The sequence below is a fragment of the Rhipicephalus microplus genome, chromosome 1, assembly GCF_043290135.1.
Source record: "Rhipicephalus microplus isolate Deutch F79 chromosome 1, USDA_Rmic, whole genome shotgun sequence".
NCBI lineage: Eukaryota > Metazoa > Arthropoda > Arachnida > Ixodida > Ixodidae > Rhipicephalus > Rhipicephalus microplus.
This window is the reverse complement of record NC_134700.1, coordinates 251,880,872-251,904,310: the sequence shown is the minus strand read 5'-3', so window position 1 is coordinate 251,904,310 and position 23,439 is coordinate 251,880,872. Positions and strand designations below refer to the sequence as shown.

The 23,439-nt window shown below is 42.1% G+C and overlaps 1 protein-coding gene across 1 annotated transcript in view; it reads left to right on the top strand.

Annotated features, from left to right (window-relative positions):
* LOC119186442 (uncharacterized) overlaps nucleotides 1-23,384 on the top strand; it is a 40,192-nt gene extending 16,808 nt beyond the window's left edge. The window contains 2 exon segments of the mRNA XM_037435043.2: nucleotides 858-1,053; nucleotides 5,021-23,384. Coding sequence (XP_037290940.2) covers nucleotides 858-1,053; nucleotides 5,021-5,217 — 393 coding nt within the window. The 3' untranslated portion in view covers nucleotides 5,218-23,384.
* Nucleotides 23,385-23,439: the final 55 nt, after the last annotated feature.

The following is a 23,439-nucleotide window of genomic DNA, read 5'->3' as shown; positions in this document are numbered from 1 at the left end:
CTGCTTGTCTGCAATCAAACAGTGGTAATCTTTGAAAGTAAAAATGTGCTCACTAGAAAAATTGTAGAGGCGACCCACATTGCTCATTTGGGGGAGGCATGCATCAGCATGCTTCCGTTGATTTGCTCACAAAGGAAATTGGTTAGTTTTTCTATGTAGGATGCTCTGCAACATAGTGTTTTCTGGTTTTATTTTTTTAATCTTGTCACTTGTTTGTGCTCATGCTTGGTTGTAATCACATGCTCTTTTGTGCAGCACAGTTCATCACTGCATATATCCGTATTTTTTCCTAACTTAAGATCATTTGGATGTCAGTGCTTGTTCATTTCAGCTCTCTTTTCATTCATTCATGCTTTTTCCACACACTGTTGAAATTTTCTGAACGATGAACTATTAACTCACCTAAACACTCACGTTAGTCGGATATTAAAGTGAAAGCCTTTAATGTGTCATGCTCACATCTGTCCATTTGTCCATTCATCCGTGCTCGGGCGCAATGCCAAATAGTTGCCGTGGCTCACTGATGGACACTGGTAACGGCGGTCGAGTCTTGTGTCCCACTCTATAGCGATTTCGCTTTGCTTGCAAAGCGTCGCTGTGCCCAGCATGTCGCGTGCATCGTATCTCATTCTGACTGACTTATTCTTAATGGGCCCAGGCATTCGCCGAACACATTTAGGAATTTGCAAGGTGTCCTTCAGTTTTTCCTCTTTATCCTCTGATTCGCCTCTTGATCGCATTGCTTTGCGCTGACACACTCCTGTGATGCCATTTTCACAAATAGGGCATGTATGTTCACATGTGAAATACACTTCGTAGAACCAGTATACATGACTCATATCATTTTTCTTTTGCAGTCCAGTTCAAGTGCTGTAGACAGCAATTGCCACCAGAAGATGTTCCCAGCATCTTCTCAGCTTAGCTTGCTGGCTACGGCAAAAATGCTGGAGTCTGGTTCTGAGAAGCCAGAAACAGAAGAAGATGCGTCTGCGCTGCTGGCAACTCTGGCAGCATCAGGCGAAAGCTCCAACTCTGGCAATAGTTCCGGGCAAGGTGTGACACTTGTAAAATTACAAAAGTGAAAAATGATGAGCCTTTTGAAGGTTACTATCGGCTTTGGTAGATTTCTGTGCCAATTTCTAGTATTCAGGTGGAATGCTTATGCTTGATTGTTTCATAGATGCACAATAAAAACTACTGCTTATATAGAACGGTTTTTTTAATTGGTTTGTTTAATATTTGGGTAATGTGTAAAGAAAGCTTTTGTTAAACAAAACTAAGCTTTTTGCAACTTTTTGTAAATAATTCTACATTTAGCAATCACTTAAAGAATTTTTTTGCCGAAAGAGAAAAAAATCTAATACACATTTCTGTAGAGCCTGTCTTGTATCCACAAAGTCATGTTTAATAGAGAAAGACTACATGCATAAACTACATGTTATTCAGTTACCTACTGAAGCAGTAAGATGTATGTTTTCTTCAATACATTACCAGTGCCTCATTGAAACGGAAACTGCCAAAGCCTACGCTGTTCATCCAATAACTATCAGCCACTTCAGTATTCAATCCACAACAACTTCTGTCATATATCTTGCAGTCTCAAATCAGCGCTCTTGAATGCCAATCATTTTGCAGCTGTAGCAGTCACGGATCTCTACTAGGGAGAGCTGGATGGCACATTGAGTGCCCCCGGTTGAAGCCACCGGAAGACGCCGTTGGTGTCTCGGAAGCCATCGCCATGAACTGTCATTTGCTGCGGGCGCGAGGACTTTTTTCTTCTTTTTAATGAAATGCTGACCTCTAGAAAGCTCTGAACTTTATGAATCGACCCGAAATGCTGTGGCGAAGACATTTTAGGCATAAGTTCCTGAAAATTATGTTCCTTTTTACATATTCTATGAGAAAAATACGGTATTTGACCATCTATTTTTTTATCGAGACACGTTGAAGATGTTTGGTCTTTTTGATATGCAGTTTCCCACACTCCTAAAATATACGAGAAGTGGGTCAGTAGCTTAAAGAGGGACAACTGGACGTCATCTCCAAGAAGCAGACTTTGCAAGGACGATTCAGCAGTCATGTTTCGATCCCTCGGTTTCAGAAACTCATCTTCGAAATAATGTCATTCAACTTAGTTTTATTTCCCGGATCAATCACAAAAGACAAACTGTTGCGCTCTTGGCTACCAGTGCACTTTTTTTTCTTCGTTTATTAAAAAAAATAGCTGTGACAATTTTTTTCTATCACCTGACTAACAAGTAAATGTAACATTGTATGTAACGGCACTGCGCCATATTCGAACAGCGTCACTATAGGCACCTGTCATTTTTCGTGTAGCGTTAGTCGGCGTTCCAAGTTAAGCCTAGCCGTAGGGTTCGTTGCATTCTCTAGTTGTAGATCACAGCACCCCGCCATTTAGGACAGCGTCGCTACGACGTCTGTCACTTTTTGTGTAGCGTTGGATGACCACAAAAATATTATATTATAAAAAGAAAATGCAAAAATTAAAATCACAGCAACTTCCACCAGGTAATATATCAATTACACGCTTAAAACGCTCAGAAGACGCCAGCTTTCGGGACACCGAAGGGACCTTCTGGTGGCTTCACAAGCGCCCGAATGGGTGAGCAGGGATGCGTCGTCCAGCCTTTTTAATAAAAGTCAGTGGTAGCATCAACCAAAAGTTGGCTTTGCCACTGTACAAAAATGTGATGCAGTGAAAATAGTTGAAAGGGACATTTTGGGCATTTTATATTACATAGAGCATTTGACATAACAAAAACCAAAGAATTAAAAAAAAAAGTGGCTAATCACAACTGAATAAAATGAACAACATATGGTTCGCCATTGTGTGGTGTCCTTAGGATATTTTCATATTTTGCTTCATTAGAAAAAACTGAGATCAGATGTGCATGTCACGGATTTGGGTGCAAATTTCCAATGGAGGCGGAAATGTTGTAGGCCCGTGTACTCAGATTTGGGTGCACGTTAAAGAACCCCAGGTGGTCGAAATTTCCCGAGCCCTCCACTACGGCGTCTCTCATAATCAAATGGTGGTTTTGGGACGTTAAACCCCACAAATCAATCAATCAACTATGCATCGTGCTGATGACAGATATGACGATGATGATCAGGGACAATGACTGGCTTGTGCAGTTGATGACTTCTCTATATGCTCTGCAGTGCATTTCTTATGACTGAAAACAACCAACAACCACCAGAGGAACATGCCCAGACCTCATTTTTGCCATGTTCAGTCTAGGTCCAACACCAGAAAGCACTGCTAATAATGAAATTCACAACTCAACACAATGTACTAGTTATAATTAATAAACATTGTACCCTCAAACTTCAACATAAGGAACACAGATATAACGAAATATCAGTTATAACAAAGTATATGAAAAATAGTCTTGCATTAGATATAGTGTTAAAGATATACCTTTATAACCATCTTTCGGATATAACGAACTTGTTTTCGTGTAAGATGCAACTTTGTTATGAGGTTTGAGTGCATACAACTACACGGCTTGGCACTGATTTACATGCATAAGTGTCGCGAGTGATTTACGGTAACACCGAACGATCCCACTGCATTGCCCACTCATCATCATTCATTTCGTGGATATGCCGCGATTTTTTCATCCCATGGCTCAGTTTATGAGCCTTCCGCTTCTAGAATCTTCCAAACGTGTGCTCGTGACTACTTAAAACTTCGTCATCTTTCTGCCTGGACCTGGTGTGCCAACCCATGGCCATGCCACTGAAATTAGCGGCTGTGATTCTAGGCATCAGCTTTGCAGGGTGTCTACATTGTTGACAACAGCACATGATGAAGCGCCATCTTCTCTAATAAGTGACAGGTTGTCAGTCAGTACATACGGCTGCTTTGCTTGATACTCAATACCAATAGTCTATACTGTATATTCAAAAGTATCAACTTACTGCAGCTTCATTCCTCATGTAAATTTTGTTATTTTTTTGGCATAATGAATACGTTGGTAGCTTCATAGAACAATTTTGAATTTTCAAATACTATGTGTATAATTTTTGTTTTACCTATACAGACTTATTTTATTTTGCAAGTAGTCTTACTTGGTTGCATGCATCCATTCACTCAATCTTTTTCCTTAGTTCAAACATAACAAAAGTAGAGACATTAGGGAGACAGAAGAATTTAGTGGAGCTGGTTGGTATTCTGAATGATAAAAAATGTGGCAGAACAGACCATAAGTTTTATGTAGACAGATAACATTGTTGTCTAGATGATGATGAAAGAAAACTAAGTATGACCTGTAATGTAGACGGAATTAATTGGGGGTGTATTTTGGTGAAAGCCTTGGGTACTTAATCAAACCCAAAAATTGATAGTAAGCATTATACAGTGTTGGTGTCAACGTGAGTAAAAAAATTATAATCACATGATGTAATCCCCATGTGAGCATGATGCCACAGATAACCATTATTTGTGATGTCTTCACGACATCACTATGATGTCGCATGATGACATCATGTCATCACATCGTCACTTGGTCGAAGATGGGCCAATCATGGAGGCAATGCAAAACCAAGTGAGGGGCAGGAGACTTGTAATGTCTCGGATCTTGGAGGCAGTGCAAAAGCATACTATATTCAGAAAGCTTTTGTAGGGGGGCAGGGCAAGATCAGCACATTAACTGAGTTGAAAAAAATAAGATGGCCTTTTCCCTTAAACCGTCTTAGGCCAATGCATAATAAAACCTGTTATTTTTAAGGTAATGGCTGCCACAATGATGGCAAGCATGGCAGCATGTGTTTTAAAGTAATAAATGTCACATTGATGGGAAACATGGCAGCAGGTGATCAGGGCATGATGGCTGTACATAATGTTCTGGCAAGGGGTAGGTAGAGGAGATGTATGGCAAAAAGCATTCGTCATTAGTGGAATAAACCAGGCTAATCAATTATGATGAGTATTAATATTTTTTTTCAAAGGGTACCATTGTTTTTCTAAAATATTGCTTGATATTCCGTTTTGCAGGTACTCCCCATTCCCTATTTCCTGCGAGAGGTGGTCGCAACTCTGGCTGGACAGAGGAGCAGATGCAGCGGGCATTGAGTGCTGTCTTTGCGGAAGGTGTGCCTATGACAGCTGCGGCAAGGCGCTTTGGCATCCCCAAGACAACACTGCTTTACCGGCTCCAAAACTCTCTGACCAGGCGCTCACCGAAAACTTGAGGAATCCCTAGAGCAGCCATTTTTGTGGAAACCCCCTTCTGTATGTTGTGCCTGTTTGCATTCATCTCGCCATGAATCCCTGTTGAATTCCAGTGAGGTAGGTGATGGCGTGTGAGTTTGTGCTGTCTTTGAAAACCTCGTTACTTAGATATGAGGGTGCATGCTTCTTCACGGCCTTTGTCATCCCACAGGAAAAAAAAAAGTTTTGAAGCTGCAGTCTACTCACTGGGATACATCAGTTGTAAGAATTTTTATGTTGCCCATTTTAGCGCACAGTTGTTCACACCACTGTGTTCGCTTTCAAACTCTGGGGGTGATCTATTTGTGACGGGCGTATAAATAGATTTGTCTGAACATAATCACCAGAAGCGGTCAATAAACGGCATTGCTGCCGTTATGTCATTTTGTATGCCTAAGCATGGTTTTAGATGAATTCTTTTAAGGTCACAAAGGTTTTGTAGGAGTTTTTGGTATCCTGCTCAGAGTAGGCATAACATAATGCAGCATTATTCAGAGGGTTGTTGCTGTGTGTTGGAGGAGGCTAACATGCACAGTCATTGCAGGCTTTGCAAGGTTTAGTATTTCTGTAAAAGAAAGCTAAAGTGCTGTTTCTCTTGATGATAGCAAATTGTGCGGTAATATAAGTCCAAAATGAAAGACATGGTAAATGTAAGGATTTCAAAGAAATCATTATTCATAGCAAATCCTGTTTTGTTGCCACATCATGAGAATTTCTCACTTCTTTTGGTATATGCATCCACCAATCCTATTAGTGCCATGCAACAATTCTTTGCTGAGATGATCTGCTGTTGTAAAAACCTCATACAACATGCAGAAATTACTTGAACAAATTTCGTAACCGCTTTCGTTTCTGTGCAACAAGTGGTATCAGGAAGCTTATATGTAAGTTGGTGTAGCTTGACTGGCACCTGTCCCTTAAATGCTGTTATTGGGCAAGTAGTCTACATATCAACAGAATAGCATTGAGGAGCCTATTTTTCAGATATTAGGTTGTTGGCACGGTTAATTGCAAGTGCAAAAAATCGCGATAGGTGTAAATGATAAAAATCGTGGGTCTAAGCCGTAATGAAACTCTGGCCTTCTTCGTGGCAAGCAGGTGCTCTATTACAGAACTACTGCAGTGCTTAAAACTGTTTTGGATGAAAGTGCTATCTATACAGGTGTTATATAGTGCGAGGAGTAACGAAAGCACATGTAATATTGCGTGACAGAAGCGTAGAATCACACCAGGCATCACATCATGTGAGATGTGCAATGAGTGCCTTCTTTAAAGGGCCACCCATTACAAAATGCCCAGGCATTGCAAATGATTGCCATCAGCAGCAGCACCAACAAAGCTTGCAGCTGCATGGGTACCCGTATTGTCGTACTGATCCGTAGCGAGCACTTTACTAATTTGCAGGATTATGAATTATGGAGTAGAGTGCACTGCACAACTTTGTGTGCAGCAAGCGTTGTAATATAACCTAAAACCATCTATGTTATGTGCACAGATGTTCCTTTTCTCGCGGCACAGTTGAGGTGCCCACCATCCTTCCTTCCAGACTACCGAGGGAGAAGACATGTTAGCGGGGCCCAATTACATTATTGCGTTATAGTCCTTGAAGGTCAAGCACAAGTGTCCTTCCAAGTTTTTTTTAATGATACCCACAAATTTCTTATGCTCCCTGGTTAGTGACTGACTGCTGTTATGAGCTTGCCAACAATGCCTAAACCAAAAGTAGTGGTGCATACTGTCAAAGAAAATAAGAACTGAAGAGGGGTGATGCGTGTTCCAGCTCCACTAAATGAAATCTGTGGAGGCGCAAAGCATGCACTGGTGTTTTCCCCAGCAAGACCTGCAGTCCATTTTTAGTTAACATGCATACCGCAAATCTTTATTGTTCAAATGCGCCGTACAAGAGAAATCTCCCATTAGCACCACTTCGCAGGTCAAGATCCAGTGCCTATATATACGGGGTGGCTGGTGAACAGTGTTGCAGCATGAGCAGCCTGTTTTTTCAACCAAGAAACTCGCTAGCAGACGCTTTGGCGTTGTCTCTCGCAAACAAGGGTGCATTCTTGTTCCTTGCAAGTGGGTAGGGTAGTTCAGTGTTCATTGCAGAAAGAGTGTTTCCATATAGCATCTTTGGCTGGTTGTTTTGGAAGGAACTACAGCGGCATCGCGTTCACGAGTGGCATCGCGAACGGCATCATTGTTCAGCTGGTTAAAATGGAAACATACACCTTGCATTCGGCTGGCTCTTCTGACCGCTCTGAGCTGCTCTGAGCCCTTTCAACGAAGCAGTGTGAGCACTTCCAGTCAGGCGATCACAAGCAGCCCTGTGGTCACAGTGGCATCATATCAAATGATCATGTCTGGTGTCTGCGCAACTTAGTTAACGTATCAAATGGAGCCTGTTTAAGTGCCGAGCTCATGCCATTTCCTTTGTCACCCTTCCTGGATAACGGCTGCAAACGCTACAATGATGATGACATCCTGCAACCAGTAAATCGACCAGCTAAGCGTTCTCTTGTTGATGGCTTGTTTTATTTGTGCTCTGTTCATTTTGTTTGAAAACGTGGGAAGCTTTGGCTTGGCTTCGACACGGCTCCTGCTAGAAAACATATTTTTCCTGTAGACACGTGTTTTCTCCTGTGCAGGTTTTTCTCTCGCAATGAGGTTGACATTAAGCTCAAGGGTTTGCACTCTGAGTCAGAGGACAGAGGCGACTAGTTCAAAATATCAATAGTCAACATGCATCGTTTGTTCTTTCTTGCGCTCAAGCAAATGAATCGTCATGACAGCAGCCAACAATGATGCACGCCGACACACCGAGAGCCTAAGGTGCATTGCCCCTAAAAAAGAACAAAATTCTCATAGTCATAGTGCACACCGTTGTAACTTTTAGACAACGCATCACCCTCTTGCCATCTTCTTAGATAGTTTACAGCGTACTTCTGGTAACAAAAGAGAATAAGCATGTGTTTCGTGCGATAACTCCTCTTATGAAAATTTTTGTGGCAGGAGATTTAGGAGTCCAATTGTAAAATCATTCGATGACAATTAGAAAGGTGTTGAAAGGCCATTCTTGTGCATAATATATGGTACAAAATATACGGCTTGCTTATCATTCTAAAGGATAAGACATTGAAGATACATGTGGCCACTATGACTAGTTCTAACTGAATTGTCATCTTTGCATTTAGTACACTAGCAGTTTTGGATTAAAGTTCGTACTGCTTTGTGTAGATTGAAAGCACTGCTTATGCTGCTTTGTCATGAGACTCTCTGACTGACAGCTAAAGCACTCTTTATGATCGCAAACAGCTTTTTTTTAAAGATGTAAGACTAGAAAAAGTGGGCTGTGCTGCATCGTCGCTACTTTGGGTAGAGTACCAAATTCTCCTGTAGAAGTTTTGTTCCCAGAAAAAAAAAAAAGTAGGCATCAGAGTTCTGGTGTATTCTTAGTTCATAGAGCTGGAATTCTTGCTTTGTGAAGTCTGATCTATTGAAAGATGTCTTGAGTATTTACAACTGTGTAGATAAGGATTTTAATGGAACTTTGTAACTTCTCGCTGGTTCACAGTCACTGTCTTCAATCACCCTGCTTCTTTCAGCGTTCATTGCAAGGTGCCACAATTTGTACTTTTGATGTAAGTTTAGTCAAGTATGCTTTTATCAGATTTGAATAAGTGATCACTAGCGAGATCTTGTGTAAGTGTTCAGTACCTCAAACAGACATTGACTAACATATTTAATATACCAGAACATACCAGAACTCCACGGCTATTTATCCTCTTGAAGAGTATTCAGCACCCTTTTTACTGTGCTGGCTGTCTGGTGGCTACAACCAAGCAGCCTTTAAATTTCATTGCTGTGTCATTTCGTGTGTTTGTAGTCAGTGTGCGTGGATTGCATTACAAGTGATATATGTAGGTATTGGAGGTATATATACATGATATATTTAGGTACACCCAATGGCTTTTGTGTACATATCTTGAACTTCTGCAGTGAGTTTTTTTGCTCAAGGTTATAAGAAAAGGGGCTCATGCTCCAAGCATATGCTTGTATCGTGAGGTAACCTGTAGAGCTGGCCTTGTGTGAATGACACAGCGCACATAAGAGCATATGAGATGGCTTCCGAAGGCCTCATTAATGCTGATTTCATGGACCCTACTCAACCATCACATTTTTTCACCCTCCTTCTCCTGCCCTTTTCACTTGTCACTTCTAGACGAGGTAAGGTTAGGGGCTGTGTTTTGCAGCAATCGATTTCGTTTTTCATTTCTGCTACCCTTTGCTTTAGCTGTGACATTGCCCTGGCATCATCATTGCCAGCGTTAGGCACACCATGTGACAAATTATGAAGGAGAAAAGAAAATGCGATGGGTTATGAAATGTAGTGCCATAACTGAATTGGACTGTGCTTTATCTAGGTGAAGGTAGCATAAGTGTAGAGTGTAGGGACATGAAGTTTGAATATAAGAGGACTTTTCAATGGCCAGTAAACAGGCTCCGACTTTTTTTTTACCCCCCCCCCCTCCCCCCCCCGAAAAGCTCGCCAATTCGTACAACAGACTGCGGTGATCACATTTTCCAAATATTATAGCGCTGTGCAGGCCCTCTATTGCGATGAACAACTCCAGCGTCCTTCTCATTCTGACCAATCCCCCACGTACGCACAGTGACGCAAACTTGCTCATTGGCAGCTTGACGTACCCCTGAGCTCGTCGATTGGTCCTTTGCTTTACAAAATGGCGCCTTGGCTCTGTGGTGATGCAGCTTTGTACACGCAGTCCGCATTGTCATTTTCCTGTGCTGCCCTCTGCCATTTTGTAAAACCTCCAAGATAAAGAGGTGTCTTGTTACTTTACCAGTAGGGGAAGGGTGCTATGACATGTGCTCATGTTGAGGAAGCCCTGCTCCGTCGTTGGTTGCGCGCTGATGACATATCGCTGAGGTTGTGTCGTGCTGCCGAAGTGAGCACAGTCTCGACAACGGGCTACGCTTTTTCTCACCCTATGGCGAAGGAGGGGGTGAGGCCGCGTCAGAATTTGAAACCAGTTGAAACAGTTGTTCTAACCGCTGTAACTTTTTATTATAGCACTTATTCACGAAATTCTTCCGGCAACATGTTCACACAGCAAAAGTGCACAGATTTCTCTTTATTACTATTGATACATAACAGCCGCTAAACGCGGCTGCATGAAAGAGGACGAATTTAGTTTTTTGGTTGATGCTGGACTGGCGCCATCTTGCTCGTCGTGTTCTGGGCATTGTGAATAGATTATTAAAGAAGTTTCTCGTAACATTATTGGTGGAGGTGGACGACCCCCGTACCTCGATGGAGATGTGCAGCAGTCGCAACTTCGACTGCTTTGAGTTCCGGTACTTCCTCTACGTCGCCCTCATCAGTCCAAGCCACCACCTACGTCATACTCCCGCACCTCCGGGATCCCGGCACTTTCTCCAGTACTTGTACTTGGCTGAACCGGTATGAGCGCGTCAGTGTTACTCACCGCTGGGATCCCACGCTCATGCTCGCCAACGTGCTTTTCTACCTTGACGGCACTCCCCGAACATGGTTTGAAAGCCACAAAGCCGGAATAGCGAGCTGGGATCTTTTAAAAAATCCGCGACCTGTTTGGCGATTTATCTGGTCATCAGCTCTCTGCGAAGAAGGCTCTTGCCACACGGGCGCAGTCTCCTACCGAATCATATGTCTCCTACATTCTTGACGTCTTGGCCCTTTGTTCCAAGGTCGGCCAGTGAGACGAAAAGGTTAACCACGTCTTGAAAGGCATTGCCGACGATGCTTTCAACCTGCTGGTTTTTAACGTCTTGAGCATCGACACCATCCTTAAAGAATGCCAACGTCTCGAACAAGCTAAAGCCCGCCGCGTAGCCCAAAGCATCGTGTGCCTTCCGAACACAGCAGCTACTTCTTCGTGTGATGACACCTTCCGCCAGGCCCTTCAATGTGACATCGTCACACGCATCATTCGTCGAGAGGTCGAGGCAGCGCAACCGGTAGCCATGCCATTCCCGACGCCTGCTCTTTCCCCGACCACGATCTCTTTGATACAAGCCGTCGTTTGTCAAGAGTTATCGAATGTCGGCCTACATCCTATTCCTGGCGTATACTCTGCTGAGCCTTCTTATCGTCCCCCTTCTGCTTCTCGCCTCCAATGCAATCTATCCGAATGGCGAACCTTAGATGACAGGCCCATATGTTTTAACTGTCGATGTGTTGGTCATATCGCTCGTCACTGCCGCAACCGCTGGGGTCCACTGTCACATTATGCAACTCCGTCTCACGCCACTTCTGTCCACCAGTCGTCTCCATCACTTTCTCCATCAATGCTGACCATATTTTTTGCTCCTTCCGCACCTCTGAGCAGACCTTGCTACGACCGGTCACCGTCCCCTATTTTTTGTCAGTCCCGGTCGCCCCCACAACGCCGTGCTGCCTCCCCGACCTATTCGCAGCGCCTCCGACCGGAAAACTAGGCCGTGCAGCTTCTGAAGGTGGAGCTGCGTTGACGACCTTTGTAAGAAATCCTCGCTTAACGTTAACGACGAACTGGAACCTTTTGGACGTTACTGTCGACAATGTTCATGTCAGCGCATTGATAGATACTGGCACACATGTGTCTATTATGCCTGCCAACCTTCGTCTCCGACTTAAAGAAGTTGTCACGCCCGCCCTCAACAGAGCTGTACGAGTTACCAATGGGGGAACTGCCGTAATTCTCGGCATGTGCTCTGCACGAGTTTTTATTGGAAAGAGAAGCACTGTCGTTCTTTTCGCCGTTATCGAAGATTGCCCTCATGAACCGTTCAGCTAGCTCTCTCCATCTCAATTTACCTCTTTTCCGACCCGACCAGCCCACCGCAAACCAGCCTCTGCTGCATTGATTTCACGTGCCTCCCGCCTAACTCTGTCACACATGTCGACTTATCCTCCACGCCGCAAGTACCCGACAATGATTACATGGTGGTTCTGATTCCTGCTGTGATGCTTACACATGGTGTTGTTGTGCCGCATATGATTCTGACGATTACGGGAAACTGCACCTTCCTTCCACTTGTCAACTTCTCGCTCACCACCCAAGTTCTAACACAGGGTATCTCCCTGGCCAAAATTATTGCTCTCCAAGACGACCATATCGAGTCCTTCAGAGTGGACGAGTGCTGCAGCTCAATCAGTGGTTCAACTCCATCACGTCCTTCGGGCGCCAACATCGAGCGAATGGTGTCATTGGACCTCACGCCTGAGCAAGCTGCAGCGCTTTGCCACGTTATTGAGGGCTATCGTAGCATTTTCGATTTGCCAGCACCTCTTTAAGCCAAAAGACTGTCGTCAGCCATCGCATCAATACTGGCCATGCGACTCCCATTCGCCAATGCCCCTACTGTGTTTCTGTGTCGGAGCGTGCAATAATACAACAAAAAGTCGGGAAAATGCTTGCGAAATACATTATCGAGCCTTCATGCAGCCCCTGGGCTTCTCCCGTAGTCCTTGTTAAAAAAAAGGATGGAACATGGCGCTCTTTCGTCGATTCCCGTCAACTCAACAAAATTACAAAAAAAATGACGTTTATCCTTTGCCTCGCATCGATCATGCCCTCGACTGCCTGTACGGTGCTACTTATTTTTCGACTATTGACCTACGGTCAGGCTACTGGCAGATAGCCGTCGACGAGATAGACCACGAGAAGACCGCATTCATCAGTCCTAATGGTCTTTATCAGTTTAAGGCGATGCCCTTTAGTCTCTGCAATGCGCCAGCCACATTTGAAAAAATGATGGACTCACTGCTCCAAGGGTTGAAATAGTCTACCTGTTTGTGTTACCTTGATGATGTTATTGTCTTTTTGCCCACATTTGACTCACATCTCGGTCGTTTATCAGCTATTCTGGACGTTTTCCGTCGAGCCGGACTCCAGTTGAACGCCTCCAAGTGCCACTTTGCTTGTCGTCAAATTTTTGTGCTCGGTCACCTTTTCGATACCCAAGGCGTGCGTCCAGATCCTGAGAAAATTCGCGCAGTTACAAACTTTCCCGTTCCGAGGACCACAAAGGATGTCTGCAGTTTTGTGGGGTTGTGTTCCTATTTCAGACGCTTTGTTAAGGACTTTGCGACCATTGCGCGCCCCCTCACGGACCTCTTGAAGAAAGACGCCTCGTTTATCTAGGGCCATGACCAAGCGTCATCGTTTTCCCAACTTACAACCCTGCTTACAACGCCACCAATCTTGGCTCACTTTGATCCATCAGCCCCAACCAAGATTCGCACGGATTCCAGTGGACATGGCATGGAAGCTGTGCTATTGCAGCACTAACGGAGACACGACCGTGTTATAGCCTAAACAAGTCGTCTGCTATCCCCGGCCGAGCGCAACTATTCTATCACAAAGCGCGAGTGCCTCACCCTTGTATGGGCAGTCGCCAAGTTTCGTCCATACCTGTATGGGTGCTCATTCCGTGTTGTCACGGATCGTCACGCGCTCTGCTGGCTAGCCTCCCTGAAGGACCCCACAGGACGTCTCGCTTGTTGAACCTTACGCCTTCAAGAATACACCTTCTCTGTAATGTTTAAAATAGGGCGATTACATCAGGATGCACATTGTTTATCCCGCAACCCTGTGGATGAAGCAACCGATACTGATGCTATCACAGGCGTTTTTTCCGTGTCGAAGCTACTGAACATTGGCAAAGAGCAACGTCGGGATGCTTCTTTACGTGCCATTATTGACAAACTGGAATCAGCGCCTCGTGACCCGTCCCTACGAATGTTTTTGGTGAAAGACGGGATTCTATACTGCTGTAACATTGATTCCTTCGAATCAGACTTACTTCCCGTCATCCCAGCGCACTTGTGCTCCACTGTCCTGCACCAACTTCATGACGCTCCCATGATGGGCCATTTGGGTGTTTCTCGCACATACGATCGGGTACAACGTCTGTTTTTTGGCCTGGACTTTTCCGCTCTGTTCGACACTATGTCGCTGCTTGTGAGCCCTGCCAGCGTCGCAAAACGGCATCTGCCCTCCCAGCTGGCTACCTTCAGCCGATCGATGTTCCCACTGAACCTTTCTTTCGAGTTGATCTTGACCTGTTGGGCCTTTTTCCACTCTCCACAGCCAGAAATAAATGGATTGCTGTTGCCAAAGACTATGCGACGCGGTACGCAATCACACGAGCACTCCCGACCAGTTGCGCTACCGAAATTGCGGACTTTGTGTTGTACGACATATTAGTGCACGGTGCTCCCCGCCAACTTATCACCGACTGTGGCCGCACGTTCCTATCAGCTGTCGTTCACGAAATCCTGAGGTCTTGCCATACCAAGCACAAATTTACTACTTCTTACCATCCCCACTCAAATGGCCTCTCGGAGCGCCTCAACAGGACCATAACCGATATGCTCTCCAAATACGTTGCACCAGACCACCAGGATTGGGACATTCATTTGCCGTATGTGACGTTCGCCTACAATTCATCCCGTCACAACACTGCCGGCTATTCACCCTTATATCTCCTACATGGCCGGGACCCAACGCAACCCCTAGACACTTTGCTACCTGCGGCCACTGAATATGCCGGGGAAGCCATCGCCCGTGCCGACCACGCACGCCAAGTCGCCCGTAACTGTCTACAGGTCTCACAGGTGCACCAATGACAGCTCTACGATTCTCACCATAAGGACATGCACTTTTCCCCGGGTTCTCTCATGCTCCTCTGGTCACCCACTCAGCGTGTGAGACTCTCTGAGAAACTGTTGTCGCTCTACACTGGATCATTCTGTATCGTTAGCCAAGTGGCAGACGTCACGTACGAGATTGTCCCACCGATCCAACAAAGTCATCGTCGGCTCCGAGCGACACCGTTCACGTGGCTCGGCTAAAGCACTATTACCCCCCTTCGACATCATCTGCGTATATTTAGCTCCGGGACAGTGCTTCTACCGCCAGAGGTTATAACACATAACAGCCGCTAAACGCGGCTGCATTAAAGAAGAGGACAAAGTTAGTTTTTGGGTTAATGCTGGACTGGCGCCATCTTGCTCGTCGAGTTCTGTGCGTTGTGAATAGATTATTAAAGAAGTTACTTGTAACATTATTTTTGGACCTGTGGGTTATCTACTGGCCCTTTGAAAAGGCACCATGATGCACAGCCAGTACGTGACCACCAATTTGTCTTTGATAGTCAATGTATGGGTAATGTAACCGTATTGCTGGCATAGGTATACAATTCATAGTTAAACCTTGATAATAGCAAATTGGGAAAATTGTCACATTACTTCTTTATCTTGAAATTTGACATTTAGGCATCATATGGTTATTAATGAATTCTTTTTTTTTTCTTGCAAAGAATGAGCCACACGAAAGTACTAAATAGCAGGGCAGCACAATATTTTTAAAAACTAACTTCTGTAATATGAGAACATGTTTTTGACAGCTGCCAATAAACTAGGAAAGTTTGTACTGATGTGCAGAGAAAGAGCCAGGGAAGGTAAAAAGACATGTATATGTCAGAAAACACCCCAACACATTTACAGAATACCAGACGCATGTGCTTTATAATGCTTCTTTCTATTGAAGTCACTTTTGCATACAGCAGACAGGTCATAGTATTATCAGAGGTCCATTGAGCATAAAAGGTTGGTAACAGGAGGATCGCCGTCTGATTTTTTATTGCTAAGTTAGAATTGTTAATGCACACTGAAATTATAACATGTGGTAGTATACAAGCACCAGAATGAAGAAAGTATTATATGGTGGAACTCTGGCATACCTGTATTCATAGAAGTGTATGTGTAAGCTGGCCTTTTTTCACCTTTTGTAAATATGAAATGTAATGCTTAAAAATTTATTCCTTGCATAAACTGGCATGTGTTCGTGATTGAAGGGTGGCACTTCCATTCCCAGGCATGCACAGACTAGCTTTGTTTCTACCTTTTCTTTTTGCCACAGTGCAACCTGTTACAGTTAATAGCAAGCATTTCTGTTGATTGTTTCTCTCTTATGGTGAACATTTCCGCTTGGTGTAGTTTGTTTTGTGGTGAACCTTGGCTCATGCCGTTCCTAGCTCGTAATTCTATTCTATTACTAAGCACAGATTTTATTACAGAACAACCGCCCAGTTTTGTGGATTCCATTGCCCTTGTTACACCACAGAAGGTAGGCTCTTCGATATCCAGAACTGAGAGATGACATATTTTTTTCTTAACTGATTTGGATCACTTTTACGGTACTAGCCTTGTTGGCAACATTTTCTGTCTCATTGACTGAGATCACTTGCAAGATAAGTGAGGTGCCCTTGGGTTTAGTACTAATACTGTGTCTGAGGTTGCTCATGCTTGTCACATCACAAAAACACCAAATTGTGCATGTACAGTGCAGTACGTGGAAATATGTCACATGGTTTGTGCAGTGAGATTCGCCAGTACATGCCCCCATTAGCGCATTTCACCAGAATATGGAACAGAGGAGTTTGGGTTCACAAGGATTTCTGCCTTAAATTTGTTGGGAGTAGCTAAAATTAACAGCTAATTTGGTTCATACTGCCTGAACTAACACATGCAGATTAAAGTTATTGTGCATTGCTTAATGTTGATTAGGCAGCATTTGCAATGCTGTAAAAAAATTCAGTAGAAGAATATAACTGATAAAAGCTACTGCTGGTTTCATGTAAACTGGGTTGGTAATTCGTACTTCATATGTATCATTTGCACATCAACAAAGCGCAGTAGTGCAAAAAAAAAAAAAAGAAAAGGTTGGTGATATTTTCAAAGCAATAAGGCTGAAGTTTGTTTCAATACAGTGTACATTTAATCACGCAGTAACAGTACCACTAAGGCAAGCCACTGCGATAATACACACACTTGCACTATTCTTCAGCTGGTTCGCATCTGTCTATTATCTGCATGAGCGCCTCAGCAGACGGCTGCACTTTGCAGCACATGAGCTGATGTTGGCACAAACCTGGTTGTGGTATTCCACGTCTTGTGCGAAACCTTTTAAACGCCATGAAGAAAGCATTCGCGGCAAGTCCAACAACATACTCAAGATAAATTGCTAACACTGCTCATCACGTGAAGAGCACTATATACCTATTTATTAAGTCCACTGAAGTCTACAAACACTAGCCTTGCCAAGTCGATTCTCGTAATTTTAAAATGTGGTGTGTGGCACACACGATCACAGTGGAGTGGGGCTGCCTGTGCATTTGCAGCCTTTAATTAGAACTGAGTGCAAATAAACAGTGCCATGCACCCTGTTTCTGCTATGGGATGCATGGACCTGTTGCAGAAACAAAGCGTCATAGTTGCTGGGATTGCTGCTGTTGTTGAAATACCTCAACAAAATCTTTCTGCTCTTCAAGCTCTTCCCTTTTCATTCATCTCCCCTATGTTCTTGTTTTAAGCGGTCTTAGCACTAGTGGTCATAGGATTATGTTTTTGTGCTGTTTCAATTTTAAACCTACAGTAGACAATTCTACAATTTTAAACCTACAGATTATTCAAATTCAGAAGGATTCATACTTTGTTTGAATTATCACACATTTTCATAAATGGGACTTGGGTCAACATACAAACTTGTGTTTTAGTGAAACATTCGCATACATATTTGCCAAACTGGGGACCTCAAGATTTGGGAGTTTTGTTATGCAAGGAGGGGGGGGGGGGGGACAAATACGGAAACTGGTGTGCATTTTGGGTTCTAATTTTGCAGGGCCATAGAAACTTTATAGACAGCTCTATACAATTGCCAGTAAAGTTTTGAGACATCAGCAATTATAGTGGTGCACTCCAGTAAAGTTTTGAGACATCAGCAATTATAGTGGTGCACTTGTCACTGCATGAAGCATTCAAGCATGTGTGATCAAAGGACAGAATATGCAGTGTCCCATGACAGCTGGTTGCCCCTCCTAATCTTGGTACCGTTTTTTGCATGATGCTTGTGTGCTGCGGCGAAATTGACTTCAAAAGTGTTCAGCAGGCAGACCGCCTTGAGTTTTCACTTTCTTTCTCAACTAACACGCTATGGTGGGTGCATGCTTTGACATGCTTAGGCAGGCAGTTGGCTTTATTTGCAACTGTTAGTGATATAAGTTTGCTAATGCTCAGCTAGGTGTGACAAAGGCTGAAGATATTTTCTGGCACAGAAAAGCAGAAAGTGTAAATTCACCGAGTCAATGAGAGTTTGAGCTAAGAGGCCTTAAAATAGATTGCAAACATAGCCAGCCCACCAAAAATTTGAAATTCATTTGAAGTAATTGAGAATTCTAATTATCGCAGGTCTACTGTACCTTCCTTTTGCCGCCTTAGAAATGAATTTTCCACATCGGCTTCTGATATGTGCACCAAGTGAGGCATAACTGGAAAGTGGCAGGCATAAGATATTGTATAAGAACTGAACCCAATTTTATTGGCGCATAACTGCACTGTGCATGTTGCATTAAAATGTGTGTAGTGCTCTTTGCATTGCACCACCTTTGTACGGGTACTTGTCTTGTTATTGTTACAGTGACATTTGTGGGAGACCTCTTTCAGGGACAGCCTTGTCAGAGCTAAGTGTTCAACCCTAACATTACAATAAGAGATGAAACATTGCTGTAATCTACTACATTAACATAATTGGCATGGACAATGTTCAACATAAGATGGGTTGCATGATGCCTGGAAACCTTCCAATCATTTACTTGGAAGTTTTTTGTGAGTGCCGCCCTTTGGTAGCCATACTAGTCCCAGGTCTTTTTTCTTTCTTTCTTTCATTTTTCTTTTGCATAGTTGTTATAAGACTTGTGTTTTCATGTTCAGAAATTGACAGGATTGTGCACGTGATGCTGCTTTGTGCTTGCTCAAATATTGCAACAAGATTATGTATATTAGCTGAAAGCTTTCAGTTATATTATAACAGATGTCTTTGTTTAGCTGGATCATTCACCATGACATCACAGATATTATATACTGTAGTGTTGTGTGCTGCTCTGACTGCTTGTAGGGAACTAAAGGTTCCTGTGGAATAGAGAAACAACAATGTCAGTGCTCAATTTAATTTCAAGGACCAAGAATACGGTGCAGTCAGTGGAAATGATGGCCAATCTCTAGTCAAGGTTCCTGTGAATATGTGAACCAAATAATTTTTCTCAAAGAGCAGCAGGGAATGAAAATTTTCATTTTAAAAGCCGCCCAAAATTGCTTTTTTTCTCCTTTGCTATTTCGTCAAATTTTTGCTGTTGGAGATTTGTGAGGCAGCATAATTAAGTAGTAAGCTCATTCTATAATAACTTGAAAGGCATAGGGTACCCCTTTGTAATTTTTAGCAGAGAAACATGTCGTTATGCCATTATATGGATGTGCAAGCAAAAGGGACTTAGGCATTTTTATGTGTCAGTGGCATAGCCATGGGGTGGAGAGGTGTTTCAGGGTGAATTTTTCCATAGAAATGTTTTTTGATTATGGCCCTAATATCTGCTGAGTATGAAGGCATTTGCTGTGTGCTGTTGCTAAACATTGCACTGTAAATGGGAACATTCATTGTATACCAAAGGGCATTGTGAATAGCATTGTAGATGCATGTGTTGTTCTACCATTTCAAAAAATAAATTTCACAGCTTCTACAGATGATAATTTTTTAATAATATGTCTTTGCTGCAAAAGATTACAAATGATGGATGGAGATTTTTATTAAACCTTAGATTAGCAACACCTATATGTTAGTTATCTTAGTTGCTCATGTATTGAAATATTAAGCTATTTCAGAACTGTTTTGCTCTTTCATCAGGATGTGGTATACATATTTATGCTTTAATTTAATGACTTTGGTGATGAATGAGTGAATGTTGGTCTGCATCTTACAGGTGTGTTTACATGTGCCAAAACTAAGATATGCTCTGAGCAATGCTGTATAAAACATACAACTGCCACTTGGCTTAATATCTATGTTGTTTTACCAAAATAAGTTTTGGTTTGTCACATCTTTGTCTGGGTAAACAACTTTGCTGCATGAATGCCCTGTGTGTGTGTATCCTAAAATGGTTTGTATGACACAAGTAACAGCTTTACATCCCCAACGCTGCTAGAGGTAAATTTTAGTGTGCACTGAATGAGTGTTTTCTTGATCAACTTGATGTATTCATATTTTAGTCATTGCTGGTGTGATAACTTATACATCAGATATCTACACTGTAAGCATGAGTACAGCTAATGATTACATTGTAAGTATTGAGTTCATCATGCAGATTGAAGGTAGAGTTTGTTATGTGCATTTCAAGATTTTCAACACATCACAACGATTACGTTTTCTGGAGGCAATGTTCTATACAACTGGAACGCTTTCAAACAATTCACTCTCACTATATTGACTATTTCGTGTAAAAGGAGTCAAGGGAGTGCTACATGCAATGTGTTTTATGCATGCATTGTGTTCACGTAGTCAAGAGTTCGACGAAAGTTTGTCTACATTATGTTTATGTTTTACAACTGTGCAGTAAGTTTACTGTATTAAAAGAAGAAACATTGTCTGGAAATGTGCATATCTACTGTAAATCATTGCAACGGATATATAGTGTATGTTGAAGTGCAAAAGCTGAGCAAGCTGAGCATGTCTTGGAAGAAGAATTCAATATTTGCAGCATGACTTTTATTGACTTGTAGAGGAAAAGGCATCTGTTACAGAATGTACTGTACTAGAGGGCACCATCATATTTATTGTTTGCCTGTCACTGCTATTGTGCATCGAAATTCATAATTCTACTGGTCATTTGCTCTTATTTTTTACATAAGTGGATACAAAAGAGAAAAATGATTTTTTTCATATTAGCAAATTGCTCTAGCACGATACTTAAGCACAACTTTAGCTGTGAGAAGGCGCTTAATAACTGAGAAAAATGCATTGAGAAAAAATGCATGTGGTGATGTGTGATGTCACATTGAAATTTTTTCATGAATAGTCGTGATGTTGTAGATTTTGATGGCATCCACCAGACTTGCATAGTTTTTGACCACTGAAAATAATGTACATTTTGTCTTGGGATGGAGCCATAGACTTAATGTATCAAATTGTAGGAACTTTTGTTAAGCCAATGTACCTGAATTAGGAAAAAGCACTTTGAAATTATGTCATGTTGACATTCATGTGCTTTTATGCAGTGCTAAATTAAAAATTATACTTTGACCTTGTTTATGCTCTATTAAAAGAATTATGATGATGGAATTAATGACTGAGATTTTTCGAAGAATAATGCATCAGTATAATATGATTCGTCGTTTCACTTTTGTGTCCCTTTATTTATCGGACATACAATTCTTTTTGCACCAATTCTTTTTTGCACCATGATGTTTCTGAAATATTGCCACTTGCCCATCAGCCTGAGTGTGAATGTTATAACTGCATTTACTATCCATGTAGCCTGCATATAGAGTGTGGTTTTGAAGTAACTTTAGTGCATGACAGCAGCAAACATTAGTTTGGCACTTTTGGTAGTTATCTAGTCACCGAAGTAGTCACCTCGCTACCCTTAATATATCATCATTTGCTTGTTGCTGTGGCAGCATATGTTTTTGCATAACTAATTAAACGAGTTTGTTTCTATAGTTTTTCATACGAGGAGCTTATTTTTTGGGAGATTCAATGCCAAAGTTATCACAAAGTATGCTTGAAGATGTATTTTGTATACTTGTAAAGAATTTTATTTGGAGTTGACATTTTGTGTACTTAATTTATATAAATTAATAAGCATTGCTTTATCCGGCCACTGTGAAAACTATTTCTGTGAGAACCTGATAAAAATAGGGTGTTTATTTACAACTGATAGTGTACAAGCCTGGTATTAGCTGCGAATTTAGTTCTAATACTGTGCCCTATGTACTTTAACTAGTCACATTATTACAGAAATCCAAAAGATGGTAAGGCCTTTTGTTATTGTATAGAAATTCAAGAGCTTTCAATGATATCATGTGCACATCATTTTTAATTGTGGTGTTTAACTGCATGTCACCCCGCAGAGCCTATGCTTTGATGTGCCGAGTTCGGTGTGGCATTTATTATTATTACTTTTTACCGCTGGCTACGTTCGGCCCAAGCAGGAACTGATTAAAAATTGAACAATAGCAGTAGACTATCTTATGCTTTGGAAGGTATTTGTGCATGGTAGTAAGACATAATGCAAGCAATCTGGCAATAAATTAAAAATGGCAAATAAAGGTTTGTCAAGTGCTTTTGAATTCTTGCTTGCTTTACAAATAACAAGGAACATATAATTTTTGTAAAAACAACAGACAGTGAACGTAATGGGAAAAAATTTTCAATGCTGTTAAATTACTTCAGAGAATAAAGTGCCACTATATTATCTGTATTGAATATTTCATGATATTGTGTTTTGTTGAATATGCTTGTGAAAAACGAAAACTGATTTAAGCATAAAAAGCTTAACCCAACACCTGCAATAGCTCTTTTGACTAAATGGATCAATGTTTAAGATGCTGATAGCTTAGTAGGTAAGCTGCTCCTGTAGACAATGTAACAAAAAAGTGGGGAAGAAATGTAGGTAGAGCACTGACTTAATCGTCTTGTGCATATGATAATGTGTCTCTATGTGACATATCTTTACAGCGAGGCTATCTAAAAAGTTCTGCACTCTGTCGACTTTTCTGCCCCTTTTGTTTTCGTCGCAATGTCCATCAAAACATCAGTCACATTCTACTAACAATATAAATCGTGCCATGTTGGCTAATTGATTACCAAGTAATTGCTCTACTAGTGACATTGAACTCAAATAACATTTCATTGTTTGGTGTAAATTGGTACAAGTGTAGTCTTTATGGCCAGGAATAAAGGTGGTCAAGTTATTTCTTTCCTTTATTTGGAATGGTGCTTGGGCTTTGTAGGGGTAAATACACATGTTGTCATAGGGTGCTGTATGGTGTTCTGCTTTGCGCTAGCAACATGTATAATAATGTGTCAGGTGGTTGTACTGTATTAGTGTAAAACTGTCACCTCCTTTTTTAGTAACTTGATACTGTCTGTGCTCACCTAAAATGTGCTTGGGATACATTTAGTAGTGGTTTTTGGCTGAGTAAGTATGTGTCTGTTGCAATATAAATGGCATTTTAATACTTTGTGTCATGAATAAACTAGTACTTCATTTGCAACTTTGCTTCTCTGTCTGCTTTTCTGACCACGCCTTGTAGGTACGTGCACTGCAAA